General features: G+C 38.1%; 1 protein-coding gene across 10 annotated transcripts in view; it reads right to left on the bottom strand.

Moving 5' to 3' along the window:
* Positions 1 to 13,245, bottom strand: part of COBL (cordon-bleu WH2 repeat protein) — a 187,977-nt gene that overhangs the window by 14,770 nt on the left and 159,962 nt on the right. For all 10 annotated transcript variants that reach the window (XM_083864579.1, XM_083864581.1, XM_083864580.1 and 7 more), the window contains one exon: positions 11,194 to 11,506. In XM_083864579.1, the coding sequence (XP_083720705.1) occupies positions 11,194 to 11,506 (313 nt within the window). The remainder of the gene's footprint in view (positions 1 to 11,193; positions 11,507 to 13,245) is intronic.

Consider the following 13,245-nt stretch of genomic DNA (forward strand, 5'->3'; position numbering starts at 1 on the left):
TACACAGATGGGATTAATTCAAGACAACAATGCTTAATACGTGACTAAGAGGCTTCCTAAACTGGAATCTAATAGAGAAATCAGGATTGGTTGTTTTAAATACAGAGGAAGAGACAGGGTGCTCTGTGACTGGAATAAAATTTCTTCCAGTATCTGCCACTGACCTGAGCTTTGACAGGCCTTGAACACCCCCACAAGCCAGTGTGATCTAATGATGCTCAGGCTCAACATTCACACTGCAAGATTCATGGTGAACTAAGTTTTCCCCCCTGACAGATTATGAGGATGGTGGAGCAAATCAATTGAAGTCTCCAGTGCAGGCACCTGGCGCTGTAGGACTGCAGTCCCTCTGTACCCTGAGGCACACACACTCACACACACACACAATCATAAATCAATGAGATTACTCATCTGAGCAATCTGACAAAAAGATTTACACTTACTGCAGCATCCAAATTGGGAGAGAAGACTGGCTAACAAAACTCTCAATGTGAAGATGGCAGAAAGAATGAACTAACTGAATTTCATGTTGTTCTTGCAGTGAAAAGTTTCATAAAATTATATAAAAATACTCTTCTCTGAGTATATTTTAAAACAATTCATTTGCAAACTCAGAGAGAGCACTTCCAATAGGAGAACCATTCAAACTGTGTGCCAGCTAAGCAACAGGTCTATCCATCACAGAAAGCAAATACTACTTTCTTCTTTACAGAGCTGGTCTTGCAGAATAGTTGCACATAGCTGGAGGCAAGTAAGTGACACACACCGAGACTCGTTCTCTGACCTACTGTGGAGAAGTTGTTTCCAAAGCCTTGGAAGAAAAATCTGTAAACTCACGAGACCTAATTTCGTGCAGGCTATGCCAGCTCACAACCCTTTTGGGGCCTGATTATATTTTCCTGTCTATTGCCTGACTCTTCTACAATAGAGCCAAAAATCTGTACTACTAAGGTTGTCCGTGCTGGAATTTCTACAGGAAAAAAGAGGGTTGAGAATTTTATGAGAATTTTATCTCAAAAAACATATTTGGGATGGGAACAAACATTCCTGGGCTTCAAACATGTAGTGTAGGTCCATTGCACTGCACTGACTGGTTCTTTTCTCATGTCTATCAGTGGGAATCTTTTGATGACTCCTCACAGCAAAATTATTCTCTCCTTGCTGGGCACAACAGTCAGCAGTGGTCTCTTTCATTATCCTCTGTGCACTTAAGCAGTGACTATACATAATTTGCCTCTCAATCTCTGCTTCAATCTCTTTACTTAGACAACTGGGATAATATTATCCAATTCACAGAATTTTTCTGAAAGAAAGAGAACAATGCATTGAAAATGAAAGGATTCTTATTTGCTGCTACAGAGGGAGCTTCACAAAAAGCAGATATTTTCTTTTGCATTTCTAAATCTCTAAAAGAGCTACTGTTCGGTGCATCTCCAAACTTGCCTACAAAGCAAGCCAGAAGGTATAGATTAATCACAAGGGCTTTTCTTAAAATTCTTACCACTGGGAATTTAGAATGGGCTATGTGTTTTGTGAGGTGAAGGTCTGCTAGTTTCCAGTAGCTCACATGACTTACAAATACGCCTAACAAGACTCTTTCTCACAGGAAAAGGAAAACAAAAGGGCCTCAATTTTTCTTTTTTCCATAGCCTTCTTCCCTTCTAACCCTACACACTTTTCTTTTGTTGACAGCTGTTCTGGCCAGAAGCCAAGGAAAATATGAGTTATTTCAATACCATGTTTTACATTCTGGATAAACATTACCAGTGGTATTTTCTCATACATGTGCTTTTTTTTGACTTAGGGAAGAACTTGATAACCTTTACGCTGCCTTCCTGGTTAAAACATGAGGTGCTAAAAATACAGCACTGGTGAGCATTTAGCCCAAGCTCGAAATGGCAAATATGCACGGTTCCTGGAAGCCTGCGCACATATTACTTATGTAGATTAGCAGAGATTTGTGCAAGAGCACAGAATGAAGCAAAGTGACTACTAAACTACAGCATTTAATGTTCCACTGAGCTCAGGCTACAACGCCTAATTACTCCTTGGCAGTCATTTGCGCAGTTGGAGACAAAATGAAACTTACAGCAGCATTTTACCAAATTAGTGCCATGGGAGACATACATTTATGAGAAGGTTTACATTCTAAGAAAGAGAGAAATGTCTCTGATAAAACTAGCTGGAAATGCTGCATAAAAAACCCCCCGAACTGGTGGTAAGACAAGGGATTTGCAATGAGAGAAGCTGCCATTTTGTTATAGTCAAAGGAGCTTTACCTGTGGGTCCATAAATGATAAATCTGACCCAAGTTTCTCTGAGTACTTCTTGGGAGTTCTGGTATGGCACCAGAAGTAGAGACCACACCTCCCACCATAACTGCTTAAATGCAACACAGACCTATGTAAACTGCAGAAAAGGACAGAGGAAGGCATTCAGTTATCCAAATGCAGATACTTGGTGGCATTTTTGATGCTGTAGGATATTCAAGACATCTGTCTGGGGCTCTTAGACTTAATATAGAAGACATGGAAACTTATGTCCTACCTGAATGCCAACAGGTAAGAAGAAACCTAGTAGTAGGCAATATCTCAGGTTAACTGAATGTGATTTGCAATCTCACTCATTTTACACAATATTTGCTATTCTGAAAGACTTGAAAACACGGCTCCTGTAAACCTGTTCCTAGATGGGTTCAGAAGACAGAGCCATTGCAAATAAGTCAAATCCATACAGGCACAGTGTGCAGTAGGACATCCAGGGAAGTAGTGACAACTGTGAGGCACATTGAGAGCATTCAGCTTCTCAAATGAGCCTTGGGGAGCTATGAGGGACTGACCTACATGGAAAACTGACATGGTTATTCCAGTTCCAAAGACTGGGCTTTGGAACATTTAGGCTCCCCTCCCAGCTCTGACACTCATCCCAGTTTGGTCTTGGGGAATTACATTAACCCATCTTTTTGTATCCAAATTTTTCCTCTTTAAAATGAATCCATGATATTCACCTCTTACACAAATGCTGCAAAGATAAATGCTTCTACTTTTTGTATATATCAAGGTGGATGTTAAAGTAGAGATGCATGCTGAAGGATTTTAAGTTGTAGGAAATATGGCTGAAGATTTTTGAAAACAACTTGCTATTCAATCAGGCCAGAGAGATGGCATTAAGTAAACACAGGGTTTTATATATTCATTTTTGTGAATGATGTGGCAAAGTACTCTTCAAAAGCGGAGATAACTGTTTTCTGGATTAACCAATGGTTTTCACAATCTTAGAGACTATTTTTCCATTCTTTGCATTTCTTAGGCTAGGTAACTTTTAAAAATGTCTTTTGAAGGAAGTAATATAACTGCAGCAGGAGAGCAGCTAATGTTAAGTGCTGGACTTTCTAGTCACCGAAACCGTGACCTGACCAGTGATATCTTTCATTTCTACTGCCTCTTGTGCACTTGAGAATGAATTTTTAACCGAAGTCTGTTAAAATTCAAAAGCTCTAGACTAAACAACTAAATTCAGGACTGGTTAGATAGCAAAGTCATCACTTGTGTTTGACGGAAGATTTCTGAAATTGGCAGGCAAGTAGGAAAGGGAAAAAGCATATGGTCATATTCTGTTGAATACCAGATAACCTTCTTTTTTATGTTCTTAGATAGGCAATAAAAAAAGCAATAAAAACATATTTTTGAGAGCAAGGTACAGGTATCACTTCCATTCCATTTTTAGTTTGTGTTCTATTTCTACTTCTGTGGGACTACATCAAACAAAGGTCTTTACACTTCATTTATATCTGTGCTGAATAAAAGTCATCAGAAATTGAATTAAACTATTTTTCAATCTTGTAATACACAGGTCCAATAGTGTCTTCAGATAAACTGCTACCCAATTAACAATAAGAACTTGAAAATAGAGGCGAGGAAGAAAATGAAGCAATTTTTCAACAGCAGCTACGTTTATAGTCCTTTTACAACTTTCCTCCATGGTTACTGGTCAAGAATCTAAATAGAAAGCAAACAAATATGCTTTTGCGTAGTATCATTTTGTGTTTTAATGCTAGAAATGTCTAAGCTTGTTACATACCAGAGTGATTTAAGCTTCCAGAATATACGACATATGTCAGTTCCAGGGTCCTGCTGCATAAGCAGCAGCTTGTAGTTGCCATACAGCTGGATGTACCCCCACTCCCCCTCCTCTGGCAACGGCTTCTAAATAGGAAAGCCTGTAGGCAGACTGAATTGCCAGAAATAGTCAAGAAAGTAGGCTAGCATGATTTAGATCTTAATACAGCCACATCACCTGTGCAATGTAACATTGCGAGTTAATAGATGGTACAGTCAAATAACTTCTCTTGATTTACACAGAAAAATAGAAACAGAAAAGGACCTGAACCTTCTTCTCCTGTAAACCAAGACCAGGCCTTTAGCAACCCAAGCTGCTCTCTAATATTTAAAATATTCTACATCTCTAAAGCATACAGTATTTTTCCAGTGGATGAGTTTAACAGAAAGGCTAATCAAGTATACTTGCCCTAGAATGACTGTATCTATTACTTAACCATAAAATCCATAATATCTTTCCTCCATGTAGAATTGCCAGCAAAAAAAGTGCACTAAAGTTTCCAAATTTGAAGAGTTTTCTGGAACAAGGGGAAAGGGAAAGCCAGAGATAAGGAAGGAAAACTATGTAAGAAGCAGAGGCTTGCAAATCTGTCAGACATCTGGGTCTTAATTAAATAATTTTTCTTCCCTGAGGTTCTCCCTGTCCCTTTAACCCTTTCTCTACTTCCCTACTCCTTGAAACTGTTTTCAAAAAAGTGAAACATCCCTACCCAGTTAAAATAAAACCTATCCTATAGAGAAATAACAGAACTAAACTTTCTCCTGTTTCTCAGAGACAGTCACAAGTGACAAGTAATTATACAGAATGTGTTTGCGCACAGAGGTATATATAATACATACATACACTGCTATTTTTCACTGCAGTTTTTCTCTTTCCTTCCTGCCTTCTGCCACTCACTATTTTTATTTTTTCTGACCAGCTTCTGTGCTGAATTCTCTCCAGCTAGTGACTTCTCCTTCTGTCCTGTCCTTCCCAAGTGGAATACAAAACCCTGTAACATTTGAATGTGAATGGACTGAAAATTAAGCAGAACAGGATCACCCACCCCTATCGTTTCAAGCTTTTGTTTTTAACTAACTCTTCAAAACTCAAGCAGTTTAATAGCAAACAGCATGTACTTCTCAGGTTGGCAACTAAAAGAACTGTCCTCCCAGCAGCTTCAGCTACCCTGACCAGAGCCAAAGGTAACAAATCCTTCCAAGAGAAAGGGAGGAAATGGGATTATCTCTGTCCAGACCCACAGTGCAAACTGATCTCTGGAGGGTTCCCCCACCCCCACCCTATGTCCTCCACTAGCTGTACGTGAAAAAATATTCCTCTCTCATGGCTACTGGAGCAGACACTCAGGGAGGGGAAAATCACTCTCAGAAATTTACAAGGTATTTTGTCTTTTTGTCACACACAAACCTGTATTTATTTATATGTTTATAACTACAAAGTTCCCTTCACATTTTAAAATACTTTTAGTTCTTAAACATTTCAATACATTTAAAAGCTTTTCAGAATAAAAAAAAAAAAAAAAAAAAAAAAAAAAAGTCTGGTATTTTCAAGTGTTTTTCCTTCTCTGAGACAGGCCAGCAGAACCACTCATAAGAGTGACTCCCTCTAAAACATTGATTTCAGTTGCTTATAAAGTTGAGAAACTACACACCTCTGTGAGGTGACAGTCCACATGACAATTAATATCATGCCCATAATCATAATATTATTTTATTTCAAGAAAAATGTTTAAATGTCTTCTGATAACAAAGTTTGGAGGAAAAGGAGAGCTGCATTCTGATACATGAAATTCTATTTAATACTCAGCTATCTTAAAAAAAGGGCGGTCCTGGCATGGTCTATCTGTTCACTACTCTGCCTTGACTCTCTGCCCATCAGCTCTCCTTCCCTAAAACAGGAAAATGCCACCTCTTCATATCACATGAGCGCTGTGCAGAGAAATGAATTAAAGTCTGCACAGCATGTGAATACCAGTGCAATGAATAAGATAAAAAGAGCCAAAGGAAATGAAGTAGTTCTGTCTCCAGAAGAGAATTTGAAACGAGTGAACTGCAGCATATCTGTTTTATTAATTGAGTACTGAAACTTAGAAAGAAAATAAAATTGACTCCCATCACTGTAACCAGAGATGTTATCATACTGTACAAAATGGGGGGGAATTGACGTTAAAAGGGGAGAATCTAAGATTACACACAGAGCCCTAATATGGAAGTTACCTAACTTTGAGTTGAGCACATGGCCTAGCATCCCTAATAATATTATTTTAACATAATTTTTAATGTGTAATTATTTATAAAGCTCCAGACAGTAGGTGTGCATGATGCTTTATAGGCGTATAGAATTGTCTGATCCCTGCCCCTAGGAGCTTGCGTGATGACACCACACAAGGGATGGGAAAAGAGGGGGTATGGGAGGACAGGGTTGCAACACTGTGAGATCATGAGATGTACTTACTGCTACATAAGCAACATTTCAGCTTCTCTGTGGTTTTCTTGTTACTCATTTAACACTATATATTAAAATTTGGTGAACAGATACATAACACAAAGACATCAACCGTAAGAAAGGATATGAATAAAGAGAACTATGTAGTACAATGTTCAGACTCAGCAGTTAATATTAAAACATTCACAGGCAAACGTTGCATGTAGTCAATTATTTATATGGGTTTAGCCCTTGGCACCTCCAGCTGAGGTCTGGATTCTGCTCTACCAGGCACTGTACAAATGTATCGTGAGATATGATAGCTGTGTTAGGGTTTTTACTGTTAAAAAAAGGTGTCAGAAGGGGATCTCACAGGCGAAGAAACCAAGATGGTTTAACAGGTTAAAGGCAGAGCTAAGAGTAGAACTAGAGTGTTTTGACATTTGTTTTGATATTCTAATTGTTAATTAGTACGTGTATTTAGATTATGATTACTTGAACGAGAATCCCCAAACCAAACAGAAAAGAGTGCATTTGCAAATTTCTACCATGAACAGAAATTTAAAACCATAGAGAAAGGACCCCAGCTTGGAATCCTGGAATCCATGTACCTTCTTTTATAAATTTGTTTCTGTGCTCTGGGAACTGAAGTAGATTGGAGCTCTGCTGTGCTGTCATATTTGTTTGTGCAAAGCCCGTGGTTGGTGTTATTTCTGATTCTGGCCACAATCTTACCCTGCTATGTGCTGACAAACATATCCCATGTCAGAGACAGCACCCTTAAATGCTCACAAGTTTCCTTGACTTCAGCAGCAGATGAAGACCCTGCTGTGATATTCTAATGTTATCAGGCATTACAGCCACGCAGAGACCACCTAGGACATCCAGTAAACAACTCCAGAAACCCTAAGAAAAAATTAATTTAAAACAAAGCATACAAGTAATTAAAGGAAGCAACATGGCAAAATATTCTCGATCTCCTGGAGCACAGGCTAACTCTTTGGAGCAAACCTAGGTAAGAACTGTGGACTTGAAGGTAACTTTTTTTCAACTGCTCTTCATTGCAGTTTTTCACAATGGATGGGCAAAATACTACCTGGACTTTTTTTACAGCCCTTCAGACTCCAAGTATAATTTGCTTCCACTTTAAGGGTACTTTTCACAATATACAGAGTATGAAATTATTTTAGCACATAGCTAAATTTCTAATTCATAGGAATTTGTTATTTCACTGGGTGAAAACCCCAATTTTAGTCAGCTTTACAGTATAAAAACCCCTAAATATTTCAATTATTCTTATTAAACTTTTTTCCCCAAGCCTTAACCAAGTCAGTCACTAAATTAAATTTCTGGCTTCAGTAGAACTCAGACTCAAGGAGAACTCAGTCTCACTGCTGCTATCCCCTACTACTTTACAGTAGCAAAACATTCTTCCAATTTCTTAGTTCTTATCTTCCTTTTAGAATTGAGTTTAGATCACTAGTGTACAAAGTAGAAGATAGAAAGGAATGAGCAAACTCTGTGTAAAATTTTCTTTTATATTTTGTAGCTTATGGAATGTACTTAAAACTCTGTATATCTTGGTGTCAGTTGTTCACACGAAATGCATTTTGACTTGTCTGGGGATTTAAGAGGCTGGTTTGGTCCTGAATTCATCAAAGAACTCTGTAGAATTTCTGAGTTCTCAACACATTTTACTAGTGGGGTGGCAGTTGTTCTGACAGTGAAAATGGAAATTGATGTTCTCCAAATTTGGCTGTACTCAAAATTGAACTAAGAATTGATTTATATCTGATTAAAACAAGAATTTCAGGCAAATAGTTTTAAAAACTATTTTTTCCCTTTCCTCTACACTTAGGAAGTAGCTTTTAAAAACTTAGCAGCTTGACCTCAAAAGGATTTAGAGGAGGACAATTTTCAAAGCTGTTTTGTTTACAAAGGTAGGTTATGAGTAGAATTGGATTTACCTTCAAATATTACTGGCACATTCAGAGTATAACATTTTAAAAGATACTACTCTCAGCATCACTGTTGTGTCAGTCTAAGTGGTTGCTGACATAAGACTGAAATACATCATAAGTGTTAATTTTTTGCTATATCCCTAAGCTTATCTGGAGCAATTTTGCTGTCCCAGCAAAAAGTAAATAGTATTTATGAAAAATAACTGCATTCCCCAAACAACAACTGTCTTCTATTTCAGTCACAAACCACTATTTTTAAGCTAAAGATATATTAGATGAGTACAGAATATTTAGCTTTATAAAATCACAATTAAAAAAAAAAAAAAACAAAAAAACCACAAAACAAACATAAAAACAAACAAACAAACAAAAAAAAAACACCAAAAAAAACCACCAAAACACCAAAAAAACCCAAACAAACAACCAAACAAACCAAACAAACCAAAAACAAGTTAGAAGCCTAGCCCAGTGTCTTGCTACATGCAGGGCTAATTTCAAACCAGAACAGACTGCCCTAGCCTTTGCCTGGCGGAGTTCTGAGAATCTCCAGACGTGGAGGTTCCTCAGCTTGTCTGGGGAGTCTCTTCCACTGCTTAACCATTCCCATTTTAAGGAATTCCCTCATATTTAAATTTTATTTCCTTAGGAGCATCTGGTGACAGTTGCTTCTTGTCCTTTCACAGTGTATGCCTGAGAAGCCTCCTAGTCCTCCTTTTGTTAGGGAGAGACTGCAACCAGGTCCCTCCTTACCAAAATCACTTGCCCAATGTGAACAACCATTCCACTCATACTTCACGTGCTCCAGTGCCCCAGCCCCTTCAGTGGCCCTCCACTGGACCCTCTCCAGTTTTCCAGTCTCTCTCTTGAACTGGGGGCCCAGGACAGGACACTGCAGCACTGGCCTCTCAGCACCTTTCTGACTGCAATGGGCAGTGCATCACACTATCCTTCCAACTTCCACTCCTTTGGCTCAGCAAGGACTCAAGTCCTGCTGGACAGCTTATGAAACATCCCACTGTCTCTTCTCTGTGCACTCTTTCCAAATAGTGAAAATTGTGTGGGTTTGTGGGGCAAAGGTAAACCTAAATGTCATGGACAGAATATATGTATCTTTGGCTGAGGTGAAAGATGCAGGGAATACTGACTTTCAAGAGGGAGTGTGTCACAATGACCTGTGGTTAATCTTTTATTTGATTAAAAAAAACCAGAAAAAAATCCCCCCAAATTGTAGCTGATTAGTATTGTTATTACAGGGCTTTGTTTTAATGTCTTTGGTCAATAAAATGCTAACTTCTTCCTCCCCCACTGAACATGCATGTGTGTTTTTCAAACCACTTTAGATCCTGCATTTTGAAGAAAATTGGGATAGCTTATTTACCTCAAAAGGACCAATATAAGCCTACTGAAAATAATGGGTTGTTTTTTTGGATCAGGTCTGGAATGTTAACTGCAGTTACTATACCAGCCTATCTAATCCTTCCAATAGAAACTGCATCAGGACCTAAGACACTGTGAAAGTAAAAATCACAAGAAAAATGTATTGTTGAGTAAGCATCTAAGTGAGGCTTGACCTTGTCCCCATTGTTATTGATGGATAAAGAAAAACCCCAAGATCATTCCAGTAGGTTAAATACTGACTTGGGTCTAATTTATCCCTAAGTTATCACCCACTGCATGATCCAAGATGAAGTTCTCACTCAGAAATACGTGGATGGAAATAACTAGGTCATGATACATGCTTTTATGAAGTGGGTACAGATTAGCAGCTGAATGGAGAGGGACCAGAAATCACACACTTTGTGTCAACTGAGAATTCAGAGGAATTTCTGGCCCCTGTCCCATGACTCTGCAGCATCACACAGAGAGGATCCCTGTCAGTATTACCAGGCCACCCTCCTTGCCGGAGGCACAGCTTCTTATTTGGCCAGTTTGTATTTGCAAAGTCCTATAAATTTTGGGTTCCCTTTGCAGCCCTGCCACCAACTATGTGAGTTTTGGCAAACAAACAGTGTCAGAGTCATTTGTGCTTGAAGGCTGTTTCTAGTTAAACTCCAGGTTCTTGTATTTTCTTTAAAAAACTGTAGAAAAATGTTTGTTTATGGAAAAAAAGAAAAAAAAAAGGGGAAAAAAAAGGAAATATGCTGAAAAAAATCCCACCCCAAAGTATAACACCAGTGGAGGTTAGCATTAGGTGAACAGATATATATACACATAGAAATATAGAAATATATATATATATATACGCATGCAAACATTTCCAAACCAATCTCCAAAGTTCACTGCACAAAGTCCTTTTCCACCTGGCTTTTGGTGGCTTGAATTTTCCATTATATGACCTGAATGTCATTTTCCCGTATCAATATATGGTAACATTTTTAAAAACTTCAGGTGCTATCAGAAGTACAAAATAAACCAAACTGTAAGAGAATTATTTCAGACTCCTTGAAGAAATCAACTCTAGAGGCCAGCGGTCTTTTGCAAGAAATGTAACTACAAGTTCCAACACAAAAGTGACCTTTGCCTGTTGCTACAAGTATGTCGCTGGAGGGGATTTGGCAGTGAGCTTTTCACTGGGAGGAGTCACTTGGCATTGGTACTGGTTTATGAAAGAGCAGAAGAAAGTATAAGTTGGTTTTCTTAAATGAGTCCCTACCAGGAGGACAAGCTCTGGTGGCAAGTAAATATTTACCTCAGTGGAGCACTGTCAGGTCCCACGCTGTCACAGTACGTGTTCCGCACAGGGCACGTCTCGGTGCCACACGCTGCATCCGCCTCAGCTGGCTCCACGTAGCCATTGACCAGCCTGATGTCCCTCAACTTCATACTGTCATTTTGTGAATCCAGAGAGACAATGTCAGATGGAGAGCTCACAACACCTGAGTCCTCTGTGGTATCCTCTGATGCAAAACAGCTGCTTTCTGATGCCGTTTCTTCCACCTCCGATAGCTCAAGAACTGTGTCATCCACTACATAAACATTATCATGTGTAGACAGCAGGCTCTCTAAATGAAATATAACAAGGAAAGTTAGCTGGAAGTCATCAGTACATAAATCAGAGAGCTGCCCCTTTGTAATTGGAAGAACCACATGAAATGCATAGGAAATGTGAGGGAGGGTGCTCAGTATTTGTATATGAGATAAAGATGATCTGAAAACTGACAAAAATTATATCCTTTGCTTTTAGAGATGTGGTTTGCTATACTGGTCCTTGTGGGGTTTGGGTCTTACAATTTCCATAGCAAATCAGTTTCCTTAATTCTCTGAAGAATTAAGGGAACAGTTTCTTGAGGAATTGGACTAAAGTTTAAATAGTGTGGTTAAAGAAATCACTCATTAATCCTTGTGACAATATAATCTCTATTCTATGCCAAACAAATGACATTTTCAATAAGAAGTCTATGTACAGGTAAAAATGGGCAGTATTTTTACCAATTAAGTGTCCTGACTGGGAAAAATCCAATCAGGACACTTAATTGCCAAAATACATTTACTGCTGGCCCAGTGGGTGTCAGTGATTTTATCACTGTTCAATTTTTCTATTTTTCAAAGCATACAAATTCTCCTGTGTACAGAAAAGTAGACAGTACTAACAATAGAAATTTTTCCAATGTTTAGTTATTTATAAAGGACATCAAGGGATACACCCTTTGCACATTTAGTTCTATTAAAAGCAGCAAAATTTGAGAGGAGATTAGACACAACGTAATTTCTTACAGCCTGTTTTAGTTTGGTTCCTATTAGCTACCCCTTCTCGTGTTTTTTGGTAAAAAACACAGTTTTAATTTCTCTTAAGAAATGTACTCAATTTCATCCTGCAATTATGCCATTAAAGGACAGCTCCCAACCAGGTCAATAATTTCAAGAACTGAAATTACTGAGTGATGAAACACAGAATCAAGCCCAAACACACTTTTCCCGATCAAAAGGAATCAATAAAGACTAATCTAAATGTTTAATTTGGAATTATAAGTGTGCTCCATTCTCTTCTTGAACCTCAGTAAGCAACAGGAAGATTAAACAACAGTTTATGGTCTGATCTTCCAGACACTTGTGGTGGATGTTAATTAAATGAGAAGTCCCAGGTCTGCAATATGTGAATAAGATTAAACATACACTTCACTGTATTTTAGGCTCAGAATCAACAACTTTTTGAAGAATACATGAAGCTATAGCTCAATAAAAATGATCAACAGAGAGAAATACTTCTGAATTACATTGTGTACACAAAAGTATTTTCTTTAAGTCAGAAAACTGAAAACAACTGTGTCAAATAATGTCACAGAAAAAAAAAATTCAGAGTATAGCTTAGCAGTGAAGTTTCAAGTAAAACTAGAATAAAAATCAAGCCAACATTCTCCTTGACTGAGGTTACAAGATGCCATTAAGTACTGAAATTGATTTCCGACAGCAGAAGCAATAAAATTCAGAGGGTTACAAATCATGATTAAACTTTTAAGTGCTGTCAAGCATTGATATTAATGATGGAAGATGATCCAAAGACTCTATTGCAACTTTGGAAGCAATGTTATTTGATTTCTTTGACCTTATTTTCTGTAACATTAGTTCTAGATTCTGCATATAGTCTCAGAGATTGTTCCATTTTAAAATGGTAATTACAGGAACAAAGTATGTGCCACTGAATGGATTTTAGTGTGCTTATCATAGAACTACAGTTAGGAAAAGACTAACATGAGGGATAAATATGAATACTTTGACATTGAACATCAAATAATAAAACCCC

Source organism: Zosterops lateralis, assembly GCF_965231275.1.
Source record: "Zosterops lateralis genome assembly, chromosome: 1".
Classification (NCBI taxonomy): Eukaryota; Metazoa; Chordata; class Aves; order Passeriformes; family Zosteropidae; genus Zosterops; species Zosterops lateralis.